A 27263-nucleotide genomic window follows, 5' to 3' on the forward strand; every position below is an offset into this window, starting at 1 on the left:
ATATAATCCAAAAAATATGAATCAGGATAATGGAATGAAAAAAATAATAAATAAAAATTATAAATAAATTTAAATAAATAAATAATATATGAATACAACTAATTAGCCCTAATGCAATGGGTGTAGCAATGTAATAGTTCAACGTAATCTCTTCAATGTTTAAGATCTTTAGTGAAAAAGCTGTTATCTATCTTCTCAAATGGCACTTTTAATATTACCATTAAAATATTTGATTTTAATACTTACTGGTCTTAGCAATAATTGTATTAATCAGAAAAAAATAAGTATAGTGTTTTTTTTTTTCTTTACCAGTCCAAAGCCCAAGAACTAACAACAGTAAAAATGTCCAAATTTGGAGGAGGTATTGGTGCACCTAGCAAGGAGGAAAGGCTAAAAGAAGCAGCGGAAATACATTTAAGATTAGGACAAATTCAGAGATACTGTGAACTTATGGTGGAGCTTGGAGAGGTAAAGTACTAAACCAACTAATGAAGAACTAAGAACAGTATAAAAGTCTAATAAATACTACCTCTAGATGAGAGAAAACAACAGAGTTATAAATCTAGCAAAGAGTGATTTTCCTGCAATTTTGATGTTTTTAACCTGTACAGTGAAACTTGGCTTAAGGAAACACCCAAAGGGTTAACAAGATGGGTTGCTCCGAACAGATTACTTTTAACTGAAGTACAAACAAAAATGTATTGACAACTAAAATGGCATATTTTATATCTCTTAAGGGAGGGGAATTTTTTTGAGTCATAGCATCAGTGAAGATTAAAACCAAAACCCTGGTTATTTGTTTTCTGTTAAAATGCTGTTGCTCTATGTAAGGTTGGCAATTCATGATAGCATTTCAGGTATGCTTTACCTACTGTGTCATTTTTGCATTTAATGAAACACTCACCTAGTTTCAGTAACTAGTAAGAAATGCTTCTGCTTAAAACAAAGCTAATTGTATGTGTGTGTGTGTCTGTGTGTGTGTATCTATCTATATATCTATATCTATATCTATAGATATTCCAATGCTGATCTTGCTAAGAAAGCTTTGCAAACAATAAAGAGAAAATTGGATAAATAAATAAAATAACAGAACATTTACTGTGGAGAAATAAATAAATTATATAAACAGTAGTACGTTTGCATTTCAGCATTATGGTGATGGGTGCAATAATAGATTTTTTAAAATAACTCCTAAAACAATCTTATTGAGGAATAATGTACACAACACCCCATGAATTGTGACTCTATTTATGGTCCATAAGACTGACACAAAATTTAAAGCGTGTTTATGTTCTGAAAAAGTGACTCTGTAAATCTGGCCCAAGAGATGGCAAACATGAATCCGAACATTCCATTTTTAACAAGGGTATTTAGGTTCTAACAAAGCACATAGGTACCTAACTGGATTTACAAAAGCCCTAACTCACTTAGGTGGGATTTGCAGAAGTGCCTATCTGTTTATTTAGGAACGTACACCTCTACCCCGCTATAACGCGACCCGATATAACACGGGTTTGTGTATAGCGCGGTAGCAGCGGGACTCCAGTGGCGATTTAAAGGGTTCGGGGCTCCAGCTGCTGCGGGGAGCCCAGGGCCCTTTAAATCACAGCTGGAGCCCTGCCACCCCTACCCCGGGGCTGCGGCAGCGGGGCTCCGCCGGCGATTTAAAGGGCCTGGGGCTCCCCGCAGCCGCTGGAGCCCGGAGCTCTTTAAATCACTGCCGGAGCCCTGCCGCCCCTACCCCGATATAATGGGGTTTCAGCTATAACGCGGTAGGGATTTTTGGCTCCCCACGACCGTGTTATAGGGGGGTAGAGGTGTACCTCAATAACTTTTTTTATCTGGGTATTAGTTACTCCAGAACAAATGTATCCAATTTACAAATAAAAAGTAACACCGTATTTTTTGTTCTTTTTTTACATCATGACAATTTTATTTTTAATGGAAAAGACATGTAATTGATTTAAACTATTTCTAAACATAAAATTTTCATGTACAACATGTTGTGTTTCAGTGGGACAAAGCACTCTCAGTTGCACCAGGTGTTTCTATGAAATACTGGAAGAAGCTAATGCAAAGGTAAGGCTAAAAACACATTGCTCAATTGTAACTTATAATATGCATAAAATAAAGGACCAAGACAAATATAATTCATCAGTACTAGTAAAGTAAACTGCATCTGGCATCTTTTTCAACATTCCAGTGATGTTGCTTTTATTGTTCATTAAAACTTGTGATGGAATGAGCGAGGATTTCAATAGGGATTCCATATATATATTTATATATATATATATATATATATATATATATATATATATATATATATATATATATATATATATATATATATAAAGCATGGAACATTTTAAAACTATATTATTCGGTAAATTTAAGGATTGGGGGAGAATCTGTGATGAGGCTTGAAATCTTTTAATGTCGTGTCTTCATGGGAGAATCTTGTATAGCTTGTAAGGATATGTCTACACAGCCTGGGGCAGCGAGCTTCTGAGCCTGGGTTGACAGACTTGGATTTGTGCTACCATACTAAAAATAGCTGTGTAGATATAGCAGTTTGGGTTGGAGCTCCTCTTCTGAAGCCTAGAGCGGGGGAGGGGAGGTGCTTCACAGCCTGAGCTCCAGCCCTAGCCACAACTTCAAAGTGCTGTCTACACAGCTATTTTTAGGAATGATCCCAAAGCTGTCAACCAGGCTGGGAGGCTCGCTGCCTTGGGCTGTGTAAATACACCCAATGTCTCTTGGAGTCTGGCAAGGCAGATGGGTTTTAATGATCTTTCTACTGCTAGATGTACCACTGGGGTGCTAAAAATATATCTAACACCAAATAAAACTAAACAGCCAGGTTGTTTTTAATTTCATTTAGGAGAGCTGACCAGTTAATTCAGGAGGAAAATGATGATGTTATCCCATACTGCATAGCTACTGGTGATGTGGAGAAACTAGTCACTTTTTTTACTTCAAGAGGCCAACTTAAAGAGGCTCTGCTTGTTGCACAGGTATTATTGCTGACATGGATATTAGTCCATATTTATCATGAGCTAATGCAGCATTTCTCAAACTGGGGGTTCCAACCCAAAAAGGGGTCACAAGCTATTTTAGGGGTCATGAGATAAAACAAATATTGTTGGGAGGAGAGCAAGCTGGAGGAGAAGAGGGGTACAGCAGTCACCACTCTCCAGCCACCCAGCTCTGAAGACAGCGCCACTGCCAGCAGCAGCGCAGAAGTAAGGATGGCAATATCACGAGTATGCTCCTATGAGTATGTACAGTAATCTGCTATCACTTTGGCGTGGGGGGGGGGGTTATCCCAGCCTGAATATTTTCAAAGGAGGGTCCAGCAAAAAAAGTTTGAGAACCCCTGAGCTATTGAGTAAATACTTTTGGAAAGGGGGGTAAATTTAGTTATTCATTGCTGACTTTTCAGCATTAAATCTGAGATTAAGCATATATTTAATAGGTCAGACACATGCACTTCTGTTAAATGGCCAAAAATCCCAATCCCACATGTCACTCATGTATTCAGCTGGCCAACTCTGACTTGGAAACCATGAAAGGGGTCTCATATTTGGAGATTTTATACATGGAAGTAATTGACAAAACTGCCATTGATTTTAATGGGTATAGGATTGGGCCCCTGTTAGGATAATTCTGCACTGTTCTAATTGCTGTCCTATCTTTCAGAGGATCTTCACAACAAATAGTTTGATTAATGTAAATACAAAACAAAACAAAAAAAAAAAGGCAGGATAGTAAATGTGATCAATGAAACTATGCAGCAAAGTGCTAAAAATGTGCTCCTAAAGTTCAGAATATTGCAGAAAATATACAGTTTTAAATATCTGACTTTGTTAATGTGTTCAGTGTGACTAATAGGCCAACTTTGAAAATATTTGTTGCCCATTTTTGCCTTCTTTGTGCCACCCCACATTTGTATTTGAGCTCATGGTGCAGAAGGGATGTAGGATCGTGTCTGTAAAATGATGTTTAGAAGACAGAATGTTTTGTCTATTTTTTCCTCTGAATGTCAACTCTCTCTTGCTTTATTCATTGCAAGTGGTTTCCATTGATTTTAAAGAGCTTACATGCATAAATAAGTAAGTAAGATTGCCCTAAGGCTTTATCTTGGGCCTGACTACCCTAGAATGCTTTTGTGGTCTTAGCTTAAATCATTGTGAATTTTTGATGCATGTTTTGTTTTGTTTTTTAAAGTCCCATGTTCACATTGCTTTTGTGCAATAGTTATTATATTCTCAAAAAAATAACAGGAGTACTTGTGGCACCTTAGAGACTAACAAATTTATTAGAGCATAAGCTTTCGTGGGCTACAACCCACTTCTTCGGATGCATATAGAGTGAACCATATATTGAGGAGATATATATACACACACATACAGAGAGCATGAACAGGTGGGAGTTGTCTTACCAACTCTGAGAGGCCAATTAGTTGGTAAGACAACTCCCACCTGTTCATGCTCTCTGTATGTGTGTGTATATATATCTCCTCAATATATGGTTCACTCTATATGCATCCGAAGAAGTGGGTTGTAGCCCACGAAAGCTTATGCTCTAATAAATTTGTTAGTCTCTAAGGTGCCACAAGTACTCCTGTTATTTTTGCGGATACAGACTAACACGGCTGCTACTCTGAAACCTGTTACTATATTCTGTTGAGGAAAAAGCTTAGATGTATACTCATGCACAGCCTAATTATTTTCCTTGTACCTTAAAGCAATACAGCTAGGATTGATCTTTTTAGTTGTTTGGCTCTGGGAAACATCACCATGATGCTTTTGCTGTAGTTCATAGCATTGTTGGCCTTTCTTGTTTCGAGGGCTTAATCAAATAACAATTGTAAGCAATAAAATCACTAAAGGCTATATTGAGCATTTTGACTCAACCCTGACTGTGTAGTGGCATGTAGCTACATTGCCCCAGGTGGAGTCCAGGAAGGAATTGTCACTGAGTCCTGGGCTGCTCCTGTCTTACTCCAGGTGGGAAGTAATTTTCTGCAACCCTGAATTTTCACAGGCATCCACCTCTGCTGGCAGGCATATTGAGGAGCAGAGCCATGGCTCTGCTTATTCTTCATTCTTTCCCTGTCCATTTGCTTCTAGAAAAGGGAGCATCCATCATATTTACTTGGGCCTGAAATCTGGGAAGACCTCCTGCAACTGCAGTAGGGATGCGGGAGTGTCTTGCTTCCTCTTACTCTCCTGCATGGCTAAGAAGGTCCTGGGAACAGAGTTGCTCTAAACTAGTTTATTAGAATGTTTCCTTTACTGCCCTCAGGTTTCAAAAGGGATTCTGTGTCAAATTGTCTGGTTGCAAAAGTATTTTATGGTTGATGGATTAATTTGTTGGTTTCTAGGCAGCTTGTGAGGGAAATATGCAAATCTTACAGCTTTCAGCATCAAATGGATCTTCAAATACTGATGGAAATTTGGAAGATTACAATGAGTGAGTCTACAGAGAAGTCACTTCTTTTTAAGTTTTTCCGTAAATTTTTTAGTTCAGAGTATAAAGCACTCAAGGACAATAACTACACTGGAAGTCTTGGTATTTGGATTTGACATCAGTAGTGTAGAGTCTAGGAAACAGATATTTGTATTCCCCTATAGTTAATGCAGAGTCTGCTAATAATTAAGTAACTGCTACTGCATTAACGGATCCCATCAGTGAATGTCCACTCCTGGCTCCAAATGGATTTTTCCAGATAAATTAGGCTTGAAATGCTTGTTATGACTACGTTTTAGAGTTATTTAATACCAACAGAACTTTCTTAATTTTCATGACATTTAAAACTTTACTAAAACATATTTTAGTAAGTATCATCAGGTTAATTATTTCTATATTTCCCATAACCCCTCCCCTGCTCCCAAAGGCAACACTGCATTTCACCAAAGAGGAATATGCCACATAGTGGACACTAATGGCCAAATTTTCAAATAGTGACAGCTGACATGCTGTCGCAGGGTCCACTCACTGCAGGTGGTGTCTGCTCCTAGCCACTCTGGAGAATCAGCTCTTTCCAGGTTCAAGGCCCCCTTCTGCTGCTCGCCGCATGCCCCGCTGCTACTCTCTCTCATGTGTGAGTGTGCTCGACTAAACTCCCTGCTCCCAAGGAGTTAACTGTGCACTACCCTCAATAGTCCCAAACAACTTCTTTTCACCCAGGGAGTGACTACAGACCACTTCTTCTCTGCTATCAGCTCCCTGGCTTTATAGAAGCCCTACCTGTTCCTGCACAGGTGAGCTTCCCCTAATTAGGGCTTTCCTTTCAGCCTTAATTCTCCCAGTCTGCCACCTAATAGGTTTATTGGTCTATCTGGCCTCCATTAACCCCTACAGGGAGAGTGTGGGGTGGACTCCCCATCGAACATGCCCACAATAAAACCCATGAATGTACCCATGTTTGCAGGGCCGGCTCTGGCTTTTTTGCCGCCCTAGGCAAAAAAGCCACCCGCCGCCCTCTTCCCCCCCAGGGCGGCAGGGGAGGGCGCCGAGCCCGGCCGCGGGCCCGCAATCCCCGACCGGCCGGAGCGCCGGGGGGAGGGCGGCGAGCCCGCCGCGGCTCCGCTCTCCCCGGCGGCCAGAGCGCCGGGAGGAGGGCGGCGAGCCTGGCCGGGGCTCTCCGCTCTCCCCGGTGGCCAGAGTGCCAGGGGGAGGGCGGAGAGCCCCCGGCGGCCAGAGTGCTGGGGGGAGGGCGGCGAGCCCGGCCGGGGCCCTCCACTCTCCCCGACCAGCCGGAGTGCCGCGGGGAGGGCGGCGAGCCCGCTGCGGCTCCGCTCTCCCCGACCGGCCGGAGCGCCGGGGCGAGGGCGGCGAGCCCGGCTGGGGCCCTCCGCTCTCCCCGACCGTCCGGAGCGCCGCGGGGAGGGAGGCGAGCCCAGTCGTGGCCCCGCTCTCGGGCCGGAGCGCCCCGCCGCGCCGCCCCCCTCCAGGCGCCGCCCCAAGCACATACTTGGTGGGCTGGTGCCTGGAGCCGGCCCTGCATGTTTGCACCTACATTGAAAAACATAAATCATGTAATGCGTGCACAGCTGGGCATGTGCAAGTCCAAGCACAAGTATCTGTTTGCTTGTGCAGTTATCTGATTTTCATAGTCAGGTTTTTGAGCAAGCAGATGGATGTTCAGGTAAATTTGGCATGTACACAGTGACCTTTTAAAAATGTAGTGCTGTTGCTCCAATTCTGAGGACAAATGTGCAGCTATGTATTGATGTGCACATAGTAAAATCAGCATCCTGTAAATGCGCAGGTGCTTAGTAGTAGTAGTAGTACTTAGTATTTGTTAGGGTTCTCAAGCGATTAAAAAAATTAATTGTGATTCATCACATTATTAAAAATATTAATCGTGATTCATCACACTGTTAAACAATAACAGAATACCATTTATTTAAATATTTTTGTATGTTTTCTACATTTTCAAATAGATTGATTTCAATTACAACACAGAATACAAAGTGCACAGTGCTCACTTTATATTTATTTTTGGTTACAAGTATTTGCACTGTAAAAATGATAAACAAAAGAAATAGTATTTTTCAATTCACCTCATACAAGTACTATAGTGCAATCTCTTAATGGTGAAAGTGCAACTTACAAATGTAGATATTTTTGTTACATAACTGCACTCAAAACCAAAATAATGTAAAACTTTAGAGCCTACAAGTCCACTCAGTCCTACTTCTACTTTCAATTGATATTCTATTGTTTAATGGTGTGATTAAAGCTGCGATTAATCGCGATTAATTTTTTTGAGTTAATCGCGTGAGTTAACTGCGATTAATTGACAGCCCTAGTATTTGTATAACTTTAGGAGCACTAGTCATGGACCAGAGCCAGGCTAGGTTCTGTACAAGCACAGAACAAAAAGATGGTCTCAGCCCCAAGGGGCTTACAATAACATGGAAATATACATTTGTGTTTCAAGTCCTCCACTTTGATGCAGTCAAAATCCAGGATCCAAAAAATAGCTTGGTCTGATTGTGTTGCTGAAGTCTAGTGCTGTTAATAAGATGAATAATCTTAATAAAGTGGGTCAGTAACTTCTCTGGTTGAGTTGTTAGTGTGCTCAACCGCATTCGGTTCCCTTACTTATAAAGATTGCAGGTGCTTTCGTTATTAACTTTAGAAGTGTTCTTGCAGAATTCCTGTTTTGTTGTTACAGACTCCTCCACAGAGTCAGTAAAGAACTGGCAGAGTGGTATTTCCAGGATGGCCGTGCAGTGCTTGCAGCGTGTTGCCATCTAGCTGTTGAGAATATTGAGGTAATATTTTTTCTTTATTCTGTACAGAGGAAAAGACCAATAGTAGGTTATTTTTTATATTGAAAGATGTAGCATTTTTTCTAAAACAGACTACATTTATGTAATTTTAAAAATATATTATTTGCATTTAGTATGACTTTTTATTCATTCTCATTGATAGAGTGAAATCCTGGCCCCATGAAAGTCAATGACAAAACTCCCATTGACTTCAGTGTGGCCAGGATATCACTTTTAAGCAAAGAAAAATTATTTTATGTAATATTATATGAATAAATATAAGTTCTAAATATAGGGAAATAGAAATATTAGTGTTTACTATTTGTATTGCTGTGTTGCCCCAGTAAGAATAGGGATCTTATTGTGCTACATGGTGTGAAAACATACAGGAAAATACAAGACTTGCACTCTAAATAGGCAAGACAGGCAAACAGTAATAGACAACATATACACAAAATGTTAAAAATACATTTCTTTTTGGTTAGTTTATTTTTTAATTTACCTTACTTCGAACCATCACCATCATCTCTCTCTCTCTCGCTCTGTCCCGGTGCTCCACCATTGCTGTACCATTGTGTCCTTTTTCCACTCTGGCCTCCACACAGAAATATATTCCAAGATAGTGGGCGATGAGGAGAGAAAGCAGACAATTAGGCGGTGCCTATGTTACAGCGTAACTAGAAGTGTTTAAAGGTCTTGTGGCCTCTCCTATCATTGCAGTCCTTGCTGGCACCTCAGCTGCTCTTTACCCCAAGGAGAGGGTGGGATGAGGATGGGGAAGCTCGTACCTCCATTCTAAAGTCTCCTGGGCTCAGGAGCAGGGGGCAGCATGGTTTCTCCCACCCCTGCAGTCTGTGCTGGGAACTGACAATAGTAGATTCTATTGAAACAATGTTAATTTATATTTGTTTTCTAGACGATTTGGCAGGACAAAGGATGATTTTAGAGTTTGGGCCAAAGGAAAGCAGTTCTGTTCATAAAAAGATCAGAGATATGTGGTAGACAATTATTGAGTCCTCTCAGAGGCAGAACTTTTAAGTTTTAGTTTATTTAATTAATGCATGTTTTGTCACTCTGTAGAAAGCGCAATCTCACAAATGAATGTACCATGCTAGTCACAGTGAATCCTAAAAAGTGCTTGTGTCACTTACTGATATGATTTTCTTATTGAGCAAGCTTGCCATGGCAAACCTGATTCGTGGAAATGAACTGGAGTTGGCAGTCAGTGTGGGTACTGTCTTAGGAGAAAGTGCAGCGCAAGCAACACATTATGCTCTAGAGTTACTAGCAAGAAAATGTATGACAGTAACAACATGGTAAGAATTTCTTACTCCAAAGAAGATTTTTTTTCTAACAAAACACAAAGTTGTTATAACTGACAGAAGTCCATAGGATGATATGAATAAAGCTATCATTTGGAATCCTCTGTAGCTCTATAAGACAGATGCAGGCAGAAATGAGATAAAAATTGAGATATCATTTAATATACACCAGCTAGAGACGGTGAGATCTGGAACATTTAATGCAGAGAAATAGTATGCCAAATGAGATATAGGCCCTTATACTGACGTTTTTATTCAGGCAAACCTATTAAAGGCAGATGGAGTTTTGCTTAAACAAGAATAGCAGTATCAGACCGGTAATACATAAAGAACCCAAATGTTCCTTAATTCCTCATTAATCTCAGAAAACACACACACACACATACGTATTGTAAATAAGTAAGCAGATGCAGTGTTTCCACAATGATTACTAAACTCTTAACTTCTATTTGAACAGGTAAAGCTCCTTCACTTGCCCCAAATCAAGAAATTAAAACTAATTTAATAAAAGTGAGTGAAAATAGTCACTCGGCGGAAGAAACTTAACAAAAGTCACTTGGAAGAAGTAAGGCCAAAAGCGATCCATAGGTGAAGAGTGAACAGCAACTTAGATAAAAATTTGTGATGTGGTATTTAAAAGGATTGTAAGGCATAAACACCCAGGAGGGAGAGGGGTAATTTAGCATGGCACTGGAAATATAGCTAGGAGAGATAAGAAGTTATTAAGATACCACGGAATTGCTGTTTGACTTCCCCCAGGAGAAGGAGGCCATGCCTTTGTGTCATCCAGCAGAAATTTCACAAGGTCCTGTATTACATTGTCCTCCATGCATTGGTTTTACTGTGGCAGGGTATAATTTTGGCTTATCGTTCTGTGATAGAGAGCACAACATATAATGGGAGGAAAAGATGATGCCATGTGCAGGAACAGCTTTAGGCATGATTTTAGGATTTGTATTCTGTTTAGAGAAATAGGAATTAACGTGGGACAGTCAATCTGTTTTTAAAAGGATCTAAGTTTTAGTTTTGCTGTCAAAGTTGGTATTTGATCACCCAGTTAGAGATACACCAAGAGTAGCCTAGTTGAGCTCCTTTCCACCGAAGAGTAGGTCTAGTTTAATCAAGGAAACCGTTGCAGGAACATTGATTGCATAAAATGATTGGTTTATGGCTCTTGTCTTTACAATGGTTTGGCATGTCAGCCAGCAAAAATTTTGACAAAACTGTTCTGGCATGTTCACATGCAACACATCTTACAATAGTAGTTGAATCGCTGCATTCTGAGATTCCTGGTGATTCTTATTCTGTAGGACACACCATCATTGTGGGCACAGTTGCTTTTGTGTAAATTGTGAACAAGAAACACTGCAGACAGAATTAGGAAGACAGATGAAATGGTACAATTGTAACACTTGTAACTTTCCCATGCACACTTAGGGGTTGTCTACACAAACAATTAGACTGCCACAAAGCTGAGGCTGTGAATCTATTCTGCACTCACCTGCTGAGGTCTAACTGTATGTACCCTGATGACAGGTTTCTGAGTGGTAGCCGTGTTAGTCTGTATCAGCAAAAAGAACGAGGAGTACTCGTGGCACCTTAGAGACTAACAAATTTATTTGAGCATAAGCTTTCGTGGGCTAAAACCCACTTCATCAGATGCATGCAGTGGAAAATACAGTAGGAAGATATATATACACAGAGAACATGAAAAAATGGGTGTTGCCATATCAACTGTAATGAGAGTAATTAATTAAGGTGAGCTATTAGGTGAGCTATTATCAGCAGGAGAAAAAAAAAACTTTTGTCGTGATAATCAGGATGGTCCATTTCCAACAGTTGACAAGAAGGTGTGAGTAACAGTAGGGGGAAAGAAATTAGCATGGGGAAACAATTTTTACTTTGTATAATGACAGTTGGTATGGCAACACCCATTTTTTCATGTTCTCTGTGTATATATATCTTCCTACTGTATTTTCCACTGCACGCATCCGATGAAGTGGGTTTTAGCCCACGAAAGCTTATGCTCAAATAAATTTGTTAGTCTCTAAGGTGCCACGAGTACTTCTCATTCTTTTTGTATGTACCCTGATGATTCATATTAGCAGTTCATTAGTGCACTTTGATCTAGTCTACTTTGAAATGGGACTAGCTGAAAGCACTCTAACAAACTGTTAATGCATGTCAGCAGGGTGCACAGGAACAGTTAAACCACAGAAGGGTAGCAGGGTAGATTCACACACCATGTTGCCACATCTAATTGTTCATATAGACAGGCCCTTAGAAGAAACCATTGCATTGAGCTAAAGACCTCATCCCAGTTAATACAACCAGTGCTTGTAATATTCCTGGGACAACAGTTGTGTGTACATTGTATAGTCTTCGTAAACTCAGTGTTCAGACTTACAGTTGTTGCACCAATTTTTAGCCAGAGACTGCTGCAACACAGTTCACCACCCCTTTCAGATACTTCAAAATAGCAATAGTAAATACACCTCTACCTCGATATAACGCTGTCCTCGGGAGCCAAAAAATGTTACCGCGTTATAGGTGAAACCGCGTTATATTGAACTTGCTTTGATCCGCCGGAGCACACAGCCCCGCCCCCCCCCAGAGCACTGCTTTACCGTGTTATATCCGAATTCATGTTATATCGGGGTAGAGGTGTACCTATGCTATACCTATATCTCATTATAGAGAGAAGCAGAAATCCTGGCTTTTCTAACATATATGGAACTCCCTTTACCATTAGAAATCTTTACTTTTCCATAACTTAATCTAAATTTAGAAATACCCACTATTCTGAAACACTCTTATTTTGCTATAGTGCATTTCTCAGAATACCGGACCATCCCTGATTAACTGATAATGAAATAGATTATTGATGGAACATTTTACTATACATTCGTCCAGTGGTATTCTCTCAAAAACAAACACAAAATATATTGGGGAAATTATTTTGAATGTTTGATAATGTCAGCTTAGTTTTGGTTTGTGCCTATCACCTCCTACCACTCCTAAAATGGCACTTCTTTCCCTTAGATGAATCGTAATAATATTTATTTATTGAAAGCTTAACTCCTACTTCACTGGCCTCAGCTGCACTATTTTTGCTAGATCCTGAATTTCTTTTCAAGATTGGTTCTTGAAAAACATTTCAGGTAACACAGTTTTGGATGACAGAGACCTTTGTTTTAAACAGTTATTTTCAATGTATGGTCTCAACTAACTTCTACCAACTTTTTTTTAAAACAGTTTTTCCCTAACTACTTAGGCCAGTACATGACAGCAAAGCCATGTTATAGAAACAGTTTTTAGGAACAGATCTTGAAAGCCATTTCAGGATCCCACAAAGGTTGTATTCTGGATATGGCTTCTGTGTATCTTGGAAAATTAGCTATTATATGTTGAATGACACAAGCTGATATTCCAAATAGCTTGTTGATTTAGTTTTGCAAGGGGGGTTAGAATCAAGCTGTTGGTATAATTTGCTGCTGCTGTTTCCCAAGCCAAATTTATATTCTTGTTGGAGTGGTAGTGCTGTTTATTCATTAATTTGTCCCCTATTTAGTAAACAAAAACATTTTTTTTTTTTTGCTCATTACTGTTTCAATATCTTCCTTTTAGCTTTCCATCTCTTGGATACAGGTACTTTGTTGTTTCTAAAGAGAGAGATTCTAAAAAATCCATTGAAGCTCTATGATTTTAGCATAGACTAAAAATAACCTTAAACTATGTTCTTTGTTTTTTTTCTAGGGTTGATAAAATATGTATATAAATGTTTTGAAGAATGGTAGATGGGCAGAAGTTGTTTGCAAAGCAACAATTCACTAACATTTTCAAGTGACCACATAAACTCTGCGAGTGAAGAGTAAACAAACTAGAAGAATAAAAATATGGGGATTTGTATCACTCTGTCTCTCTGTTTTTAACTGAATGCACATTTAGGGTCCTATCTTAAAGGTATTAGAACTATTCTAAATCAAGTAGAGCTGGAAAAAGAAAAAGCACCCCTCACTGGAAGGGAGTGATAAGAAAATGGCAGAATAATGACTAGGACATGCCAGCCTCTCTATTCCTATTAAAGTATATAGTACCAAAATTCAACAAGAAGACATTGCACCCCATTTGAGGAGCATTTGAACCTAAATGGCCCTTTTCTCCAATATGAGTTAGAGTGCAGGGAATGAAGGGCAACCTTGCTTCACCTCCAGGTGCATTATGCTCTTTGGCCGATGGTAACAGTCCAGACATATACTTGATGTTCTGTGGAAATGTGTGTGTGTGTGGAGAATGGCCTCAATCTGTATTTGCTTGAGGCTAAATTGTGCATTTCCCCATATTTCCCATAGGTGTCACTCCTGCTTCAGTTCCTGTGTATTCAGTTCTGGCCTAATTAATGAATAATTACAATTACTGGCAAAACAAATGTGGGGATTGTAGACTCGGGAACATCAGTCAGAGATAGCTGTGCTGATGAAGAGGCTAAATTTTATGGCTAACAGCTACATTCCCTGGGTAACAAGTGAAGTGTTGTTCAAACCTGGAGTAGTGCGTATTTGGTGCTTGTAGTGGTGCAAGGAATAGGCACAGAACACTGGGGAAAGAGCAGGAGCCAAGATAAGGAAGTATTGGGCACTGAATAAAATAACTATTTAAAATCTTGCTGTGTTAATTATTTCTTAAATAAATATTCCCTATAAGCTTTTTTATGTGAGATGAAGTAAAAATAATAAAGGATGTATTTTCAGCAGTGAGATTCTCATAAATGGCAAATCTATCTGCAGTGGGCTGAAAATGTATCCCTGTTCCGTGTTTTGAAATCCCATCTTGTAATTACAAGACACTTTTCTGTGAGTTTTAGTGCTGACTAATGTTGATTTCATGAAGTTCTGGGAGCTTTGTGCCTTACCAACTTCCTGGAGTTGAACTAGGGCAAAAAGAGGCAATACTCTCCTCATAAGCCGTTATTACTGGACTGATCCCCCTTTTCCATTTCCCCAGCAACAACACATATTTGTTCAGTGTAAGAGGAAAGGCAAGTGTAAAGAAAACAGTCCTACCTCTGACACTGCATCTCCACCATTACATGTCGTTGAGAGTACACTTTCTGTTTGCACAGGGACTTGGCAGCAGATCTTCTCATGATGACTCCCAATAATGAACTGCAGTTAGTAAAGCTATGTGCTTTCTATCCTGGATCCACAGCAGAGATAAATGACCTACATGCAAAGGTACATTTAAGGGACTTTTATTAATAAAAACAAACATTTACTTGAATAGTAAAATGAGGTTATTTATTGATTTGTTTCTTAATATGTAGATAAATTCATAACACTTATGAATATTATTTTGTATATTAATAATATTTTGTATTATCTCTCATATCCATTTTTGTTCTGTGTTTCATCTGCATAAGACTTTTACCATCAGTTTATGCACAATAAGAAATGTGTATTTGGTTTCTGGTATGCTATAAAGGCAGTTTGATGTAGTGACCATCAGACTGGACTGGGACTCAGGAGACATAGGTTCTATTCCCAGCTCTGCTACAGGCCTGCTGGGTGACTGTGGGTAAGTCACGTTCACTTCTCTGTGTCTCAGTTTCCACATTTATAAAATGAGAATAATGAGATTTACCTCCTCTATAAAGCACTTGGAAATCTGCTGATGGTAAGAGCTTGGTGGTGGCTGTTCTTATTATGTGTGCAGTAGCAAACTAAGGCCAGATCCTCTGTCCATAAGAATCTGGATTCCCCCCAGGGTAGAATGTTTCTAATTGCTCATGGTCATAAGAGTCGCCTGTAAATAGGGCTTATAGTCCCATTCTCTCTGAAGTCATATTAAAGAATCCCTCCTTCCCCCACTACCCTGATCTCTGTGGTACTGCATCTGGTGCCCATTGGCTCCTTTGCCTGGCAGACTTCCTCTGTAGTCTGGAAGAGTCTTCTTCCTCTGACTGCTTTACTTTTGACTCTAACTGCTCATCTAGTGACTTCTTAAACAATGGGTTTGTCACAGAAAGACCTCACAAAGTTCTTAGATGCCTAGGCTGACATTCACCAGACATTTGGCGTACTGACTCTACCAGTATGCACCCCTATAGAGGGGATTAAAGTGTACTCTCCTAGTGATACACATCCGTGAAAAAATCTTTATTACCTTTAAATAAAGAGAATGATCTTTTCTTCATATCAGAGAAAATCTGTTTTTGTTATGCTTTATGGGAACTTCCGTAGTTTCTTGAACCTTACCAGGTTCAAACAAAACTATTTATTTCTTGTGTAAAACCTTTGTTTTCCAGTGTAATCTACCAGGTGTAGAAGAATGTATGCAGCTAGCAGAGACTGCTCAGGCAAATGGAGACATATTTGAAACCATAAAATACTATTTGTTAAGTACAGAACCAGAAAAAGCCCTTCCTCTTGGCATTCAATATATTAAAGGTAGGCTTGTGAATGGAAGAACCTGATCTCAATATAGTCATTTGTTTGGCTTCTTTCTGCTTTGGTATTTACCATTTTCATTTTTTGTTTGTATTTTTCAACAGAACAAATCAGTAGCTCAGATTGGACTTTGGATTCAGTGTGTCCCTTTCTTGATCTTCTAAGCTATATTCGCACTGAAAGATTAGTGCTGCATAAATGTAGTGAGTGAGTATGTTTCCCATGACTATAAAACTGAGGCTTCCCTCTTTTTTTAAAGATTACTCTTTCTCCTTGTTTTCAGTCATGTGTTCTACTTCTTTCCTACAGCTAGCAATCACTTGGATATCTTTACAACATAGCTCTCAGCTTACCCAGCTGAATAAAAATAACAAATACAACTATATGATCTAATCCATCAGCCCTAACATGGGCAAACTTCCTTTGAGCCAATGGGTGTTTTGCAAATGTTGGGACTGAAGGTTAGGTCCTAAATTCAGATTCAGGCCAGCTTATCTGCATCTGTAGTAGCAGAGCAGGATCTTGAAGGGATAAATGCAAGGTCTTTTCTGGTTGAGTTTCACTGAATTGATGAAGGTGTTGTGAGAACTTCAGGCCACAACCTGTGCATTCCCTATTTTGGGTAGTCAAGAAGGTTGTGGTGAGACCACTATCACAGTATCTAGCTTCCTCAGAACTCCTTGACACTCTAGTCAAAATGGACATAAACCTGGGTTTAGTACACAGGCTGCACTTCTTGCATTTAATTTTCCCTTTGAGGTAACAATGATCAGGTATTCTTGCTGACTTTTAGATCTGTCAGCTGCCTTTGAAATTGCTGATCAGGAAGTGTTGCTGACCCATCTTTCGTCTCAGGCAGGAATAGCTGGGTGGAGGTTGCTTTTTTCTAGCTGAGAAGACCCAAAAAGTTGTAATAGGCAATTATTTGTCAACTGTAAGGGCACTCTCATGTAGGGTCCTGCAGGATTCCATCTTATTGCCCCTCTTGTATCAATGTGTATATCTGGCCTATTAAAGGAGTTAGTGAAGAGACTCAGATGGCATTGTTTTCTGGCTAATGACCTTAAGTTTTATGTCTCCAATTCAAATGACCAAGCTGGAGCTGTTGAGAGACTAATGCAGTGTATAGGTGAAATTGGGGCATGGATGAGAGCAAGCTGGCTGAGGCTCAGTCCAGACAAGACAGGTGATGCTGGTAGGTTGAGAGAAACAACCCGAAGAGTTAGTGGAGATTTTATTTGCACCAAAGAGTGAGGGTGTTCAGCTGCCATTGTTAAATAACTAGAGTCTGGCTAGACCAATAACTGCATTTAGAAGTGACTGTCATGATCAAAAAGGTGTTTTACTATCTACCTCTGGCCAGATGAGTATGACATACTCTTTCAAATTCAGATATAGCTACTATCATTCATGCCTGTGTCACTGCAAGGTTAGACTATCTCAGTGCACTCTGTGGGGGATACATCTTAAATGTAATAGGCAGCTGGAACTGGTGCAGAAGGTAGCTGTCTGGTTGATAACTAGGCCATTCTGTAGAGAGCACGTGGCTCTGCAGATAGATTTTAAGGTATTGGCTTGAACTTATAAAGCCTTAAATAGCCAAAGTGTAGTTGAGCACCTCTATCTTCATGATACACTGGCTTTGTCTACACTACGCAGCTTTTAGTGACACGGCTGTGTGCTAGAAGCCGTGCTGCTAAAAGGCGCGCACGCAGTGTAGCTGCTTTTTGTCAGCAAGAGAGTTCTTTCCTGCCTACAAAAAACTTCCACCCCAACGAGCGGCGGTAGCTTTGTCGGCAGGAGAGCGCTCCTGCCGACAAAGCACTCTTCACACCGGTGCTTTTCCTTGACAAAACTTTTGTCTTTCGGGGGGGGGGACGGGGGAAGGGAGGGGTGATTTCTTAACACCTTTGAACGACAAAAGTTTTGTCATTCACTTGCCAGTGTAGACAAAGCCACTGTTGCAATCATGATCACCAGAGACACTGATGGTAAATCCTCCTCTGCATAACAGAGAGAGCATTCTCCGTAAGAGCACCAGAGCTCTGGTATGCCCTCCTGCTGCTGATCTGAAATGCCTGGAGTTAAGGACTTAAGGAGTATGCTGCAGTGCCTAGGCTTTGTCTACACTGCCAATTGAATGACAAAACTTTTGTCATTCACAGGTGCTTAAAAAGCCCCCCCCCCCCAAAGACAAAAGTTGCAGCAGCAAGTGGCAGTGTAAACAGCTCATTGTTGGCAGAAGTGCTCTCGTGTTGACAACATGAACCCCGCTCCTAGGGGAGGAAGTATTTTGTTGGCAAAAGTGCCGACAAACAGCGTTTACACTGCCCGATTTTTAGCGACACGGCTGTGTCGCTAAAAGCAGTGTAGTGTAGACAAAGCCTAAATGTTTTGCCTGGTTTAGAGAATGTGGGAGTTTTATTACTGGTTATAAATATGATATAATGCATTCAGTTTGCCTAATTGACATTATCCTGCCTGACTGCATAAAATCAGAGGAGGCTTTTGTGGGGGGAAGCAAATAGGAAGCAAAACAAAGATAGAGAAAAGGCTCCTTAAGGGAATAATGGGGGAAGCTATTAATTGGGGATTGCCCCTGTACACCTCCATCCAGGCTAGCCAGGATTACATTTCCCAGATCTAAGCCTACAATCAAAGGGGATACTAAACCTTTAAGAGTTTGTCTATGCTGCAATCAGGCACCCACAGCTGGCCTGTGGCAGCTGACAGGCTTGCAGGGCTTAGGCTGCGGGGCTATAAAATTGCAGTGGTAGATGTTCAGGCTCAGACTGGAGCGTGGGGTCTGGGACCCTGCAAGGGGGGAGGGTCCCACAGCCTGAGCCTCGGGAGTTTTACTGTAGTGTAGGCATACTCTAAAACAGCGTTTCTCAACCTTTTTGATACCAGGGACCATCTTGCTGCCTTTCTAAAGTGTGTCAGGGAGATTTTAGGGACTGGTGTCGGTCCACAGACTAGTCATTGAACAACACTGGTCTAAAAGACCCTGGTGGAACAAAGAAGGGGAGGTGTGAGATATCAAAGGCTGCCTGGTGGAGAGTCTCTGATAGAGAGAGAGAGAAGCTGCAGCAAGCAGGCTGTTTCTCCTAACTAAGAGATTAATGAATTTATCAAAGCTTGTAAGGAAATGTTAAGAGCTAGGTAAAGGGAAATAGACATATAGGCCTTCGTTTTTACCCTTTGCTCTGCATAATCTGTACCTTTTGAGTGAATGAATATGTTATGCTTTCTTTCGAAGAAGCTGTTTTTATCACTTTTTTTGGCTGCTGTTGCAGGCTCCTGGAGGTAAAGAGTTTACAGGTGCCAAACCCAGTTGACTCTGTCATGTTAACACTCTTGAGAAACAGATGCTGCAACCCAGAGATCCAGTTCCAAAGTGATTGGAACACTGGATTCCACCCTGGAGATGGGTGCAGGGGAGCCAGGGATCTAAAGTGCAACTTGCCCTGTAACCAACATGGCCCCCGCTTTTGAAGAGAGGACTGAAGTACTGGCTAATATGTGGGGATGATATTGTTTGTATGTGGAGCTGCAGCCTGCTGAAAGGAGTGAGCTGGCTGAAATTTGTACTTGCATTTATTTTAAATAACTGAAAATACTCAGAGTCCATGTGTGGCACTTTTTATTCTGAAGCATAAGAAAAAATAAAAATCAATAAATGGAATCAGTGTTGAGCAGATGAAGTGTAGTTTACAGTTATCTGGTTTAGAACTTAAATGTAATCAGCCAGGCAGCACACACATTCCCTACAGAAATTCACAGATCAAGCAATATTTTAAATTATTTAGTAGAGTAATAGTCTGTTTAAAGTTTCTACAGATGATTGAAAACTCTGATTACTTTTGATCCTTTTCTATTTTTAGAGTTCGGAATGAGCTGCTGATATTGTCTGGTTACGCTGGTGCTTTACTTGCTATTAGAAGACAGTATGCTAGCATTGTACCTGCACTTTATGAATACACAAGGTAATATTAATTATATACCTATTTGCACTGCAGTAGCACCCAGGAGCCTTCGTCAGGATTATGATACATAGTAAGAGAGAGCCCCTGCCCCCAGAAGCTTATCAATCTAAAGTCCCATTCCTGCAATGAGCACATGTGGATGTACTCCTATGCTCACCCAGAGCTCCATTGGCTTCTTGCATTGCACAGGCACAAGGTCAGCCTGAAAACAGAATTTGGGCCTCAGTCAAACTGTGTGGTCCTGAAAGAAAAGATTGTTTTTTATAAGTAAATAGATATTCTAGATCTTCTCCTTGCTTTATCATAAGTTATCAATTGTACTTTATAATTTTATTTGACTGAAATTGATTTGGGAAATAATAACAGGATGAGATATTCTCTTTTATAAGAGAAACAAGAAGCTAAGGAAAAATAGGTTAGTAATAATCTATTTGTGACACTTAAGACATCAAGCTTTGAGGCGTCCTGGGACTCACAGAATCCATGTAGGTTTCAGGAAAACAAGGACCCTCTAAAGCTGTATTTCTTTAGCCTGACCCTGCAAGACCTATAAAATCCACGACAATCTGACCTCATAGCTTTTTATGCTCCAATCCAACAAAGCACATAAGCACATGAGATGTCCCAGTAAAGTCAGATGGCCTTGTATATATGCTTAAACATAAGTACATGCATGCTTGTAGAATCAGGGACTGAGTAAACTGAAAAGCTGTCCCTCTTTTCTTGCTCTGGTTTATGTAAAATTAGGTCCAGTGTTAGTTTTCTGAAAATTCCTATTTCCACATGTACTCAGACAAGACAAGGTTGTTTCAGATATTGTGCTAAATCACATTACACTGATCCACTTAGCCCTCCAACATCCTCAGATATTGTATTTATCATTTCAGCATACACCAGTCAGTAATACTTATCAAGGCACACAATTCCTATAAGATTCAATAACTGTCATTTAAAAAAAAAAAGCATATATAGCCTTAAAAATAGACTTCAAAGGAAAACTCTGCAGTTAAATCAAGATAATTATATATGAAAATATAAAAACTAATAATTCCTAAATTTAACTCTAGTGGTATAGCAAAAATATCCAATTTTATGGTCAATTCAACATTTACTCAAAGACAGATTCATATTGCTAATTTCTAGCTTCTTTTCCCTTCAATTCTAACAATGTATATTTTCTTGCTTAAATTTTTTTCTGTGGGAAGATATTTTAATTAGTTTTTATTTCTTTTTTTAGTCAGCTTTTAAAACGACGGGAGGTATCTGTACCCCTGAAAATTGAACAGCTTTCTGAGGAACTAGATGCTTGGAGAGCTTGTACTCAGTTAGTCAACAAGTACGTGTGAAACATAAAGTTATCATAATAAAATTACTATGATTTAAATATGCTCATTGTAAATGTTTATCCCATTTTTTCTTTGTAGAATATGACTATATCAATTTATGTAAAAATTAAGATACTTCATTTTGAAATAATATTCTTTGTTTTTGTGCATTTTGAGGTATACTGCAAATGAAATACATAGCTTAAAATGAAATATATTTTACTCTCAGATCTACTGATGAATTGTCATATACCCCTCCATCCGAATCACAGAGAATGGTTTATTCAACATTGGTATCACGAATAAAAGAAGAGCCTCTTAAAGGAATTATTGGACCAGATTACGTCACTGGGTCTAATCTTCCTAGTCACTCAGATGTTCACATCTCTTGTTTGACAGGGTTAAGGATACAGGTACCATTTTATGGAGCCTGAGTGCTCTTTTTGGAATACTTAATAAAATAACAGTTACTTTAAAGACAGTCAAACCAATTGTTTTCAAGTAAAGAGACTGAATAAAAATTGAAAATAGTTGAGGCTTGCAGCATTCTCAAAGAAAACCTCTGAGGAAGAAGGGGCAAGTTGGAATATTGCTATTGAGTACCCTGCAATGGCAGAAGCTGCCATTTTGCCTTGGAGGACACTGTCCTTAACTACAGTAGACTATACAGAAAAGAAAAATTTCAGAAGGAAATCCCCAATTGGAGCAGTCAAAAGTTTTTAGTCTGTATAAGGAATAGAAATTTCTCTTAGCACAGGAGTGGGCAAACTACGGCCTGCGGGCCAGATCCGGCCTATCAGGTCTTTGGATCCAGCCCGCGGGATTGCCACCCCTGTGGCACCATGGGCCCCACACAGCTTCCGGAAGCGATCGGCACCACGTCCCTGTGGCCCCTGGGAGTGAGGAGCAGAGGGCTCTGTGCGTCGCCCTCACCTGCAGGCACCGCCCCCCGCAGCTCCCATTATCTGGGAATGGGGAACCACGGCCAATGGGAGCTTCGGGGCAGGTACCCGCAGGTGAGGGCAGTGCACGGAGCCCTCTGTCCCCCCTTCTCCCCCCCCCCCCGGGCCGCAGGGATGTGGTGCCGGATGCTTCCAGGAGCGGCACGAGACCAGGGCAGGCAGTCTGCCTGAGCCCCGCTGCGTGCTGCTGCCACCCCGGAGCCGCTCCAGGTAAGCGGCACCAGACCAGAGCCCGCACCCCAAATCCCTCCTGCACCCCAACCCCCTGCCCTGAGCCCCCTCCTGCACTCCAACCCCCTGCCCTGAGCCCCTGCGTACACCCCGCACCTCTCCTCCGCTCCAACCCCTTGCCCTGAGCCCCTTCCTGCACACCGCACCACTCCCGCACCCCAACCCCCTGCCCCAGCCCTACATTCATGGCCCTGCATGCAATTTCCCCACCCAGATGTGGCCCTCGGACCAAAAAGTTTGCCCACCCCGTCTTAGCATATGCTGTTTTAATATATGCGAGCTATTGCCAACCTCACCATGGTTTGACTTGAAAACAATTAAAAAGTTTTATTTTAGACTTCACACTGTCCTTAATGTGTTGGAAATATGTGTTATAATATGCATTTCTAGAGTGCCAACCACTACAGTACCCAGGAGCCATTACATGAATTAAAAACATACATCGGTGATCCTTCAGAGGACAGTTCTCATCTTTTCCCCATAATTAAATAATATAAAGGATACACTTTCAAACATGACTATCAGCTTTCAATTACATTTATCACTTATACAGTGCTTTGTGATCAAAGTATTTAACATATATTAATCCTCAGTAAATTCCTGTGAGGTATGTATTATTATTATTATTGCCATTTTTACAGATAGGGAAACAGACCCAGACTCTCAACTCTGCCAGGCACGTTTCTCTAGACCATGCTGCAATTTGAAGACACTGTGGGCTTGTACACTCCAGCACTTACTTCGGTATAACATAAGTCACTTGTGGGTGTGAAAAAGCCACCCCCCTGAGTGACAAGCTCTCCTGCTGACATAGCTACTGCTGCTCAGGGAGGTGGAGTAATTATGCCGACAGCAGAGTATACATACTCAATAGCCACACAGGAAGAATTAATTAACTATAAGATAGTTTGTAAATATTACAGAATTATTATTTTAAGATGTAGCTAACTCAGGAATTTAGGAAATGTGAAATTTGGGCTTGCAGATTTTTAGGACACATCTGTTTACCTGATAAGTATAGCATTATAAATTGAGTATGAAAGTTTTAGTCAGACTTGATTATAACAGGTATAACTTTTTAAGCTTGTAAAGCTATTACATAAATTAGCATTGTATTCTCTATTCATTTTCATCTCAGATGAAGTAAAAATTTGCGTTTGCTAGACTGCATCTCTTCTGGGAGTATGGAGACATGATGTGTATCTTTTTCCTCCCCTCCTCAAACATTCACAGGGTCCAGTGTTTTTCCTTGAAGATGGAAAATCAGCTATTTCACTGAATGATGCTTTGATGTGGGCCAAAGTGAATCCCTTCTCACCATTAGGAACAGGAATACGACTCAACCCATTCTAATAAGACTTTTTCCTCTGTAGTGCTTAAAACAAGTAACATCCAGCAGGTTAACATTAATTTAACCTTGATTGTTGAAGGATAGAAAGATGGCAGTTGATTCTTCCTGAAGGACAATTATTTGAATTTTGCAAAATGTAAATGAGAAAATGAAAAATAGATTTATATATATATAAAGTTATATGATAATCCAAAGAAAAAATGTCCTTACATAATTGACAGCCATGTTTTTTTTAAAAAGAGAATACTGTCAGACAACATAAAAACATTTCAGTAAATTTTTGTGAGCAAATTGTAAAGCAAGAAAAGAAATATCTGAACATTAGCAAAATACTGGGGTAGCTGAAACTGTGAAATTCATAAGACGTTTTTAAATACATCAGTATGCATTTATGCTTTTATGAATTGCCACTGAGATACAGCTGAGTTTCATACATTCTGTATGCCCTTTTGTTTGTATCTAATACTTGGTAAAATGTGTTCTAAAGAGTGATAGTGTAAATTAAATGACAACATAGTCAAAATACTTCAATTTTTCATTAAAAAATCTTTCCATACAATAAATATTTAAGCTTTAACAGGAAAAGAGAAGTCATTTTGATGAATATTTAGATTAGGATAAATTATTCTATTTTCTAATAAATCCATCTTTAGCAGTCCCCCCATTATATTTTATTGAGCGCTAAAATGTGTTCTATTTTTTTAATAAATAGCTTGTAAGTAATAAACAGCTTATTTAATGAAAATTATTGAAATACATGATGTAAATTGAAATTTTTGTTTTTTAATTTTGTATAGATTGTAAAAATTTGTATGGTATTGAGAACCTGATACATAAATATGTGGGCATTGCTTTATTTAGTTGGATGGTTAGTTCACATCTAGTATCATGTGCCCAAATGAAAGAAAAAATGATGGCAGTAGAATATTTTATTCTAAAAATTGTGCATAATATCAAATACCTGCATGAGAAGACCAGTTGTTCACAGATAGAATTGTTCTTCCATCAAATAGTATTAGAAATCCTTTTGCTGGGTTCCCTGATCAGCATGTTAGTGGCATTGTTCTCATCAGCTTCACTTCCTCTCCCCCCCGCCCCCCCAAAAAAACAAACAAACAAACATTATTCTGGTTGGGATATCAAGAGATAATAATAAAAATGACTGAAAATGTTTTAAATAACCTGTACAAAATAGGAATAACACAAGATATAGCCCGTCTCATCGTAAAATGCCTTGCAAACCTAATCCTCACACGATCCCTATGAGGTAGTAAGGAATGTCCTCATTTTACTAAGTGGAAACTGAGATAGAGAGGCTAGCTAATCGGCCCTAGGCTACAGAGGAAGTTAAAACTCAGGAATTCTATGAAGTATGGAAAAAACAAACATTTTTCTTTTTTCTTTTTTTTAAGTTTAAAGTTAATAATTTTATTCCACAAAGGGTTTATTGAATTTATTACAGATTTTTGGCGCCTCAAATAAAAAGTACATCCTAACTACCAGCCCTTGTTTTGCAAGAGAGTTAGGTATCACTTTATTGCTTCTACCATTTGAGATTTGTTTCTCTTTGTTTAATTATATGGAGTTTGGGGAATGAGAGTTGGAATTCAGAAAAAAGAACCATTATACTAATTTGTGGAAGAACTATAACCTATCCAGCTGTGAATAAACGATGGTTATTTTTGTTGAATCAAAGATCAGTAGTTACCTTGTGCTGTGTGACTTGTATGTCCGATGTGTATGTAAAAGAAATATAGGCATTTTCAGATGGGGAAAGATGGAGAGGATTGATCATAAACACCAAAGTTTGTTTAACTGTATGAATTGGAATCTGAAGGATTGACTCAACTGCCACTCTATTCTTTAAATCTTTGGTAATATCCTGAAGATTTGTAATTAAATCTTTTAAATAATTATAAATATGTAGTAGAACTGCATCAATTTGTGGAAGTTGTGCCTTAGTGTGGAATCTCAGACAAATCTATTCCCTCTTTTGACACTGAAGGAGGCAAATTATTTTTTCATTGTTAAGTTTAGAGTATAAAAATTGAGTTAAAGGGCACTTTTTATATTAGAAATATGTCTGCTAATAGTCTTTGTGAACAAAAATTATGTTGTATTTGCTTTAAGGTAGTCCTTACCCTATGTGGGGGGAAAACATAAGAAAAAATATTGTAAAATGTGCATTTACTGTTACAATAAATGTAGTCGTAACTGTCAAAACATAGCTGCATCAATGTTTTCCAAAATAATTTCAGGTTGTTTGCTAAAATGTGATTTCATTGTCAAGCAGAACTGCTCAACTATAGCTATTTCCCCTTCATATTAAAAAAAATTTCTGATGTCTTCACCTTCAAATAATTGCTATACAGTGTCTGAATTTCTCTATTGCTTTCCAGGCAAAAATACTAAGCCGTAAAACTTTTATATCGTGTAACAGGTGCTCTGAAAAAATCTCTTGTGATCTTAGTGTTCTTGTAATAAGTGCTAAACTAATAAAATGTCTCTACCAAAGTCACATGTTTATCAAAATGAAGAAAAACATGTCAAAACTATTACTATTGTTCTAAGCTTCAGAGACTGGAGACAAACACCAGTTGTAAACTTAATTACAAATCTTAGAGAAAAGCTAATTTTATGCTCTGATATTTAATTTAATTTTGGACAGCTCAGATTTTGACTCTTGTAACAAAAATTTAACAATGCCACAAGTAAAAGTGCACTCACTATATGTGGACAAGGACTTACAAAATTCCAGTGATATTGAATAGGCCAAAAGGCAAGACTGCAAAAAAAACAAGTAGTGTCCCTCCTAAAACTGATGACATGGCATTAAAAAAAAAAACATATTTATTTTCCAGGTGTGTAGGTGTCAAATTAAAATTGTGTAAAGTCATAAATGCTGCCTATTCAGAGTGCATAAAGACAAAATGATGATTTAAAACAACAAAAAAATCAAACAAATAAAAAAAATCAGATTTTTAAAAAATAACCCTATTTAAAATTACATTTGAAATTGACAACTTATAATAAAATCATGTAAATTGAATACAAAAAATAAGTAGTACATGTTTGATGTAAAGTTTTAAAGTCAGATCACTGAACTGCTGAGGCTCAGTTTCAGAGGGGTGTAGCCGTGTTAGTCTGTTTCAGCAAAAGACAACGAGGAGTCTTGTGGCACCTTAAAGACTAACAAATTTATTAGAGCATAAGCTTTCGTGGGCTATGACCCGCTTCTTCAGATGTATGGAGAGAAAATTACAGTAGGCAGGCATATTTAGATTTATTTACTTTGAACACTTCAGATCCTACGAAAGCTTATGCTCTAATAAATTTGTTAGTCTTTAAGGTGCCA

At 39.2% G+C, this 27263-nt stretch overlaps 1 protein-coding gene across 5 annotated transcripts in view; it reads left to right on the forward strand.

The window, feature by feature from the left end:
• The window catches only part of WDR17 (WD repeat domain 17), a 71890-nt gene extending 47980 nt beyond the window's left edge, over window positions 1-23910 (forward strand). For 2 of the 5 annotated variants that reach the window (XM_065405148.1, XM_065405151.1), the window contains 14 exons: window positions 313-468; window positions 2015-2079; window positions 2882-3014; window positions 5387-5475; window positions 8189-8288; window positions 9462-9601; window positions 13235-13255; window positions 14730-14841; window positions 15912-16053; window positions 16158-16260; window positions 19938-20039; window positions 21277-21375; window positions 21594-21777; window positions 23791-23910. In XM_065405148.1, the coding sequence (XP_065261220.1) occupies window positions 313-468; window positions 2015-2079; window positions 2882-3014; window positions 5387-5475; window positions 8189-8288; window positions 9462-9601; window positions 13235-13255; window positions 14730-14841; window positions 15912-16053; window positions 16158-16260; window positions 19938-20039; window positions 21277-21375; window positions 21594-21777; window positions 23791-23910 (1566 nt within the window). Of the gene's footprint in view, window positions 1-312; window positions 469-2014; window positions 2080-2881; window positions 3015-5386; window positions 5476-8188; window positions 8289-9461; window positions 9602-13234; window positions 13256-14138; window positions 14140-14709; window positions 14842-15911; window positions 16054-16157; window positions 16261-19937; window positions 20040-21276; window positions 21376-21593; window positions 21778-23790 lie in introns of all 5 variants that reach the window. The other 3 variants (XM_065405149.1, XM_065405152.1, XM_065405147.1) reach the window with 2 other exon arrangements.
• The last annotated feature ends 3353 nt before the right edge of the window (window positions 23911-27263 follow it).

Source organism: Emys orbicularis, chromosome 5 (assembly GCF_028017835.1).
Source record: "Emys orbicularis isolate rEmyOrb1 chromosome 5, rEmyOrb1.hap1, whole genome shotgun sequence".
NCBI lineage: Eukaryota > Metazoa > Chordata > Testudines > Emydidae > Emys > Emys orbicularis.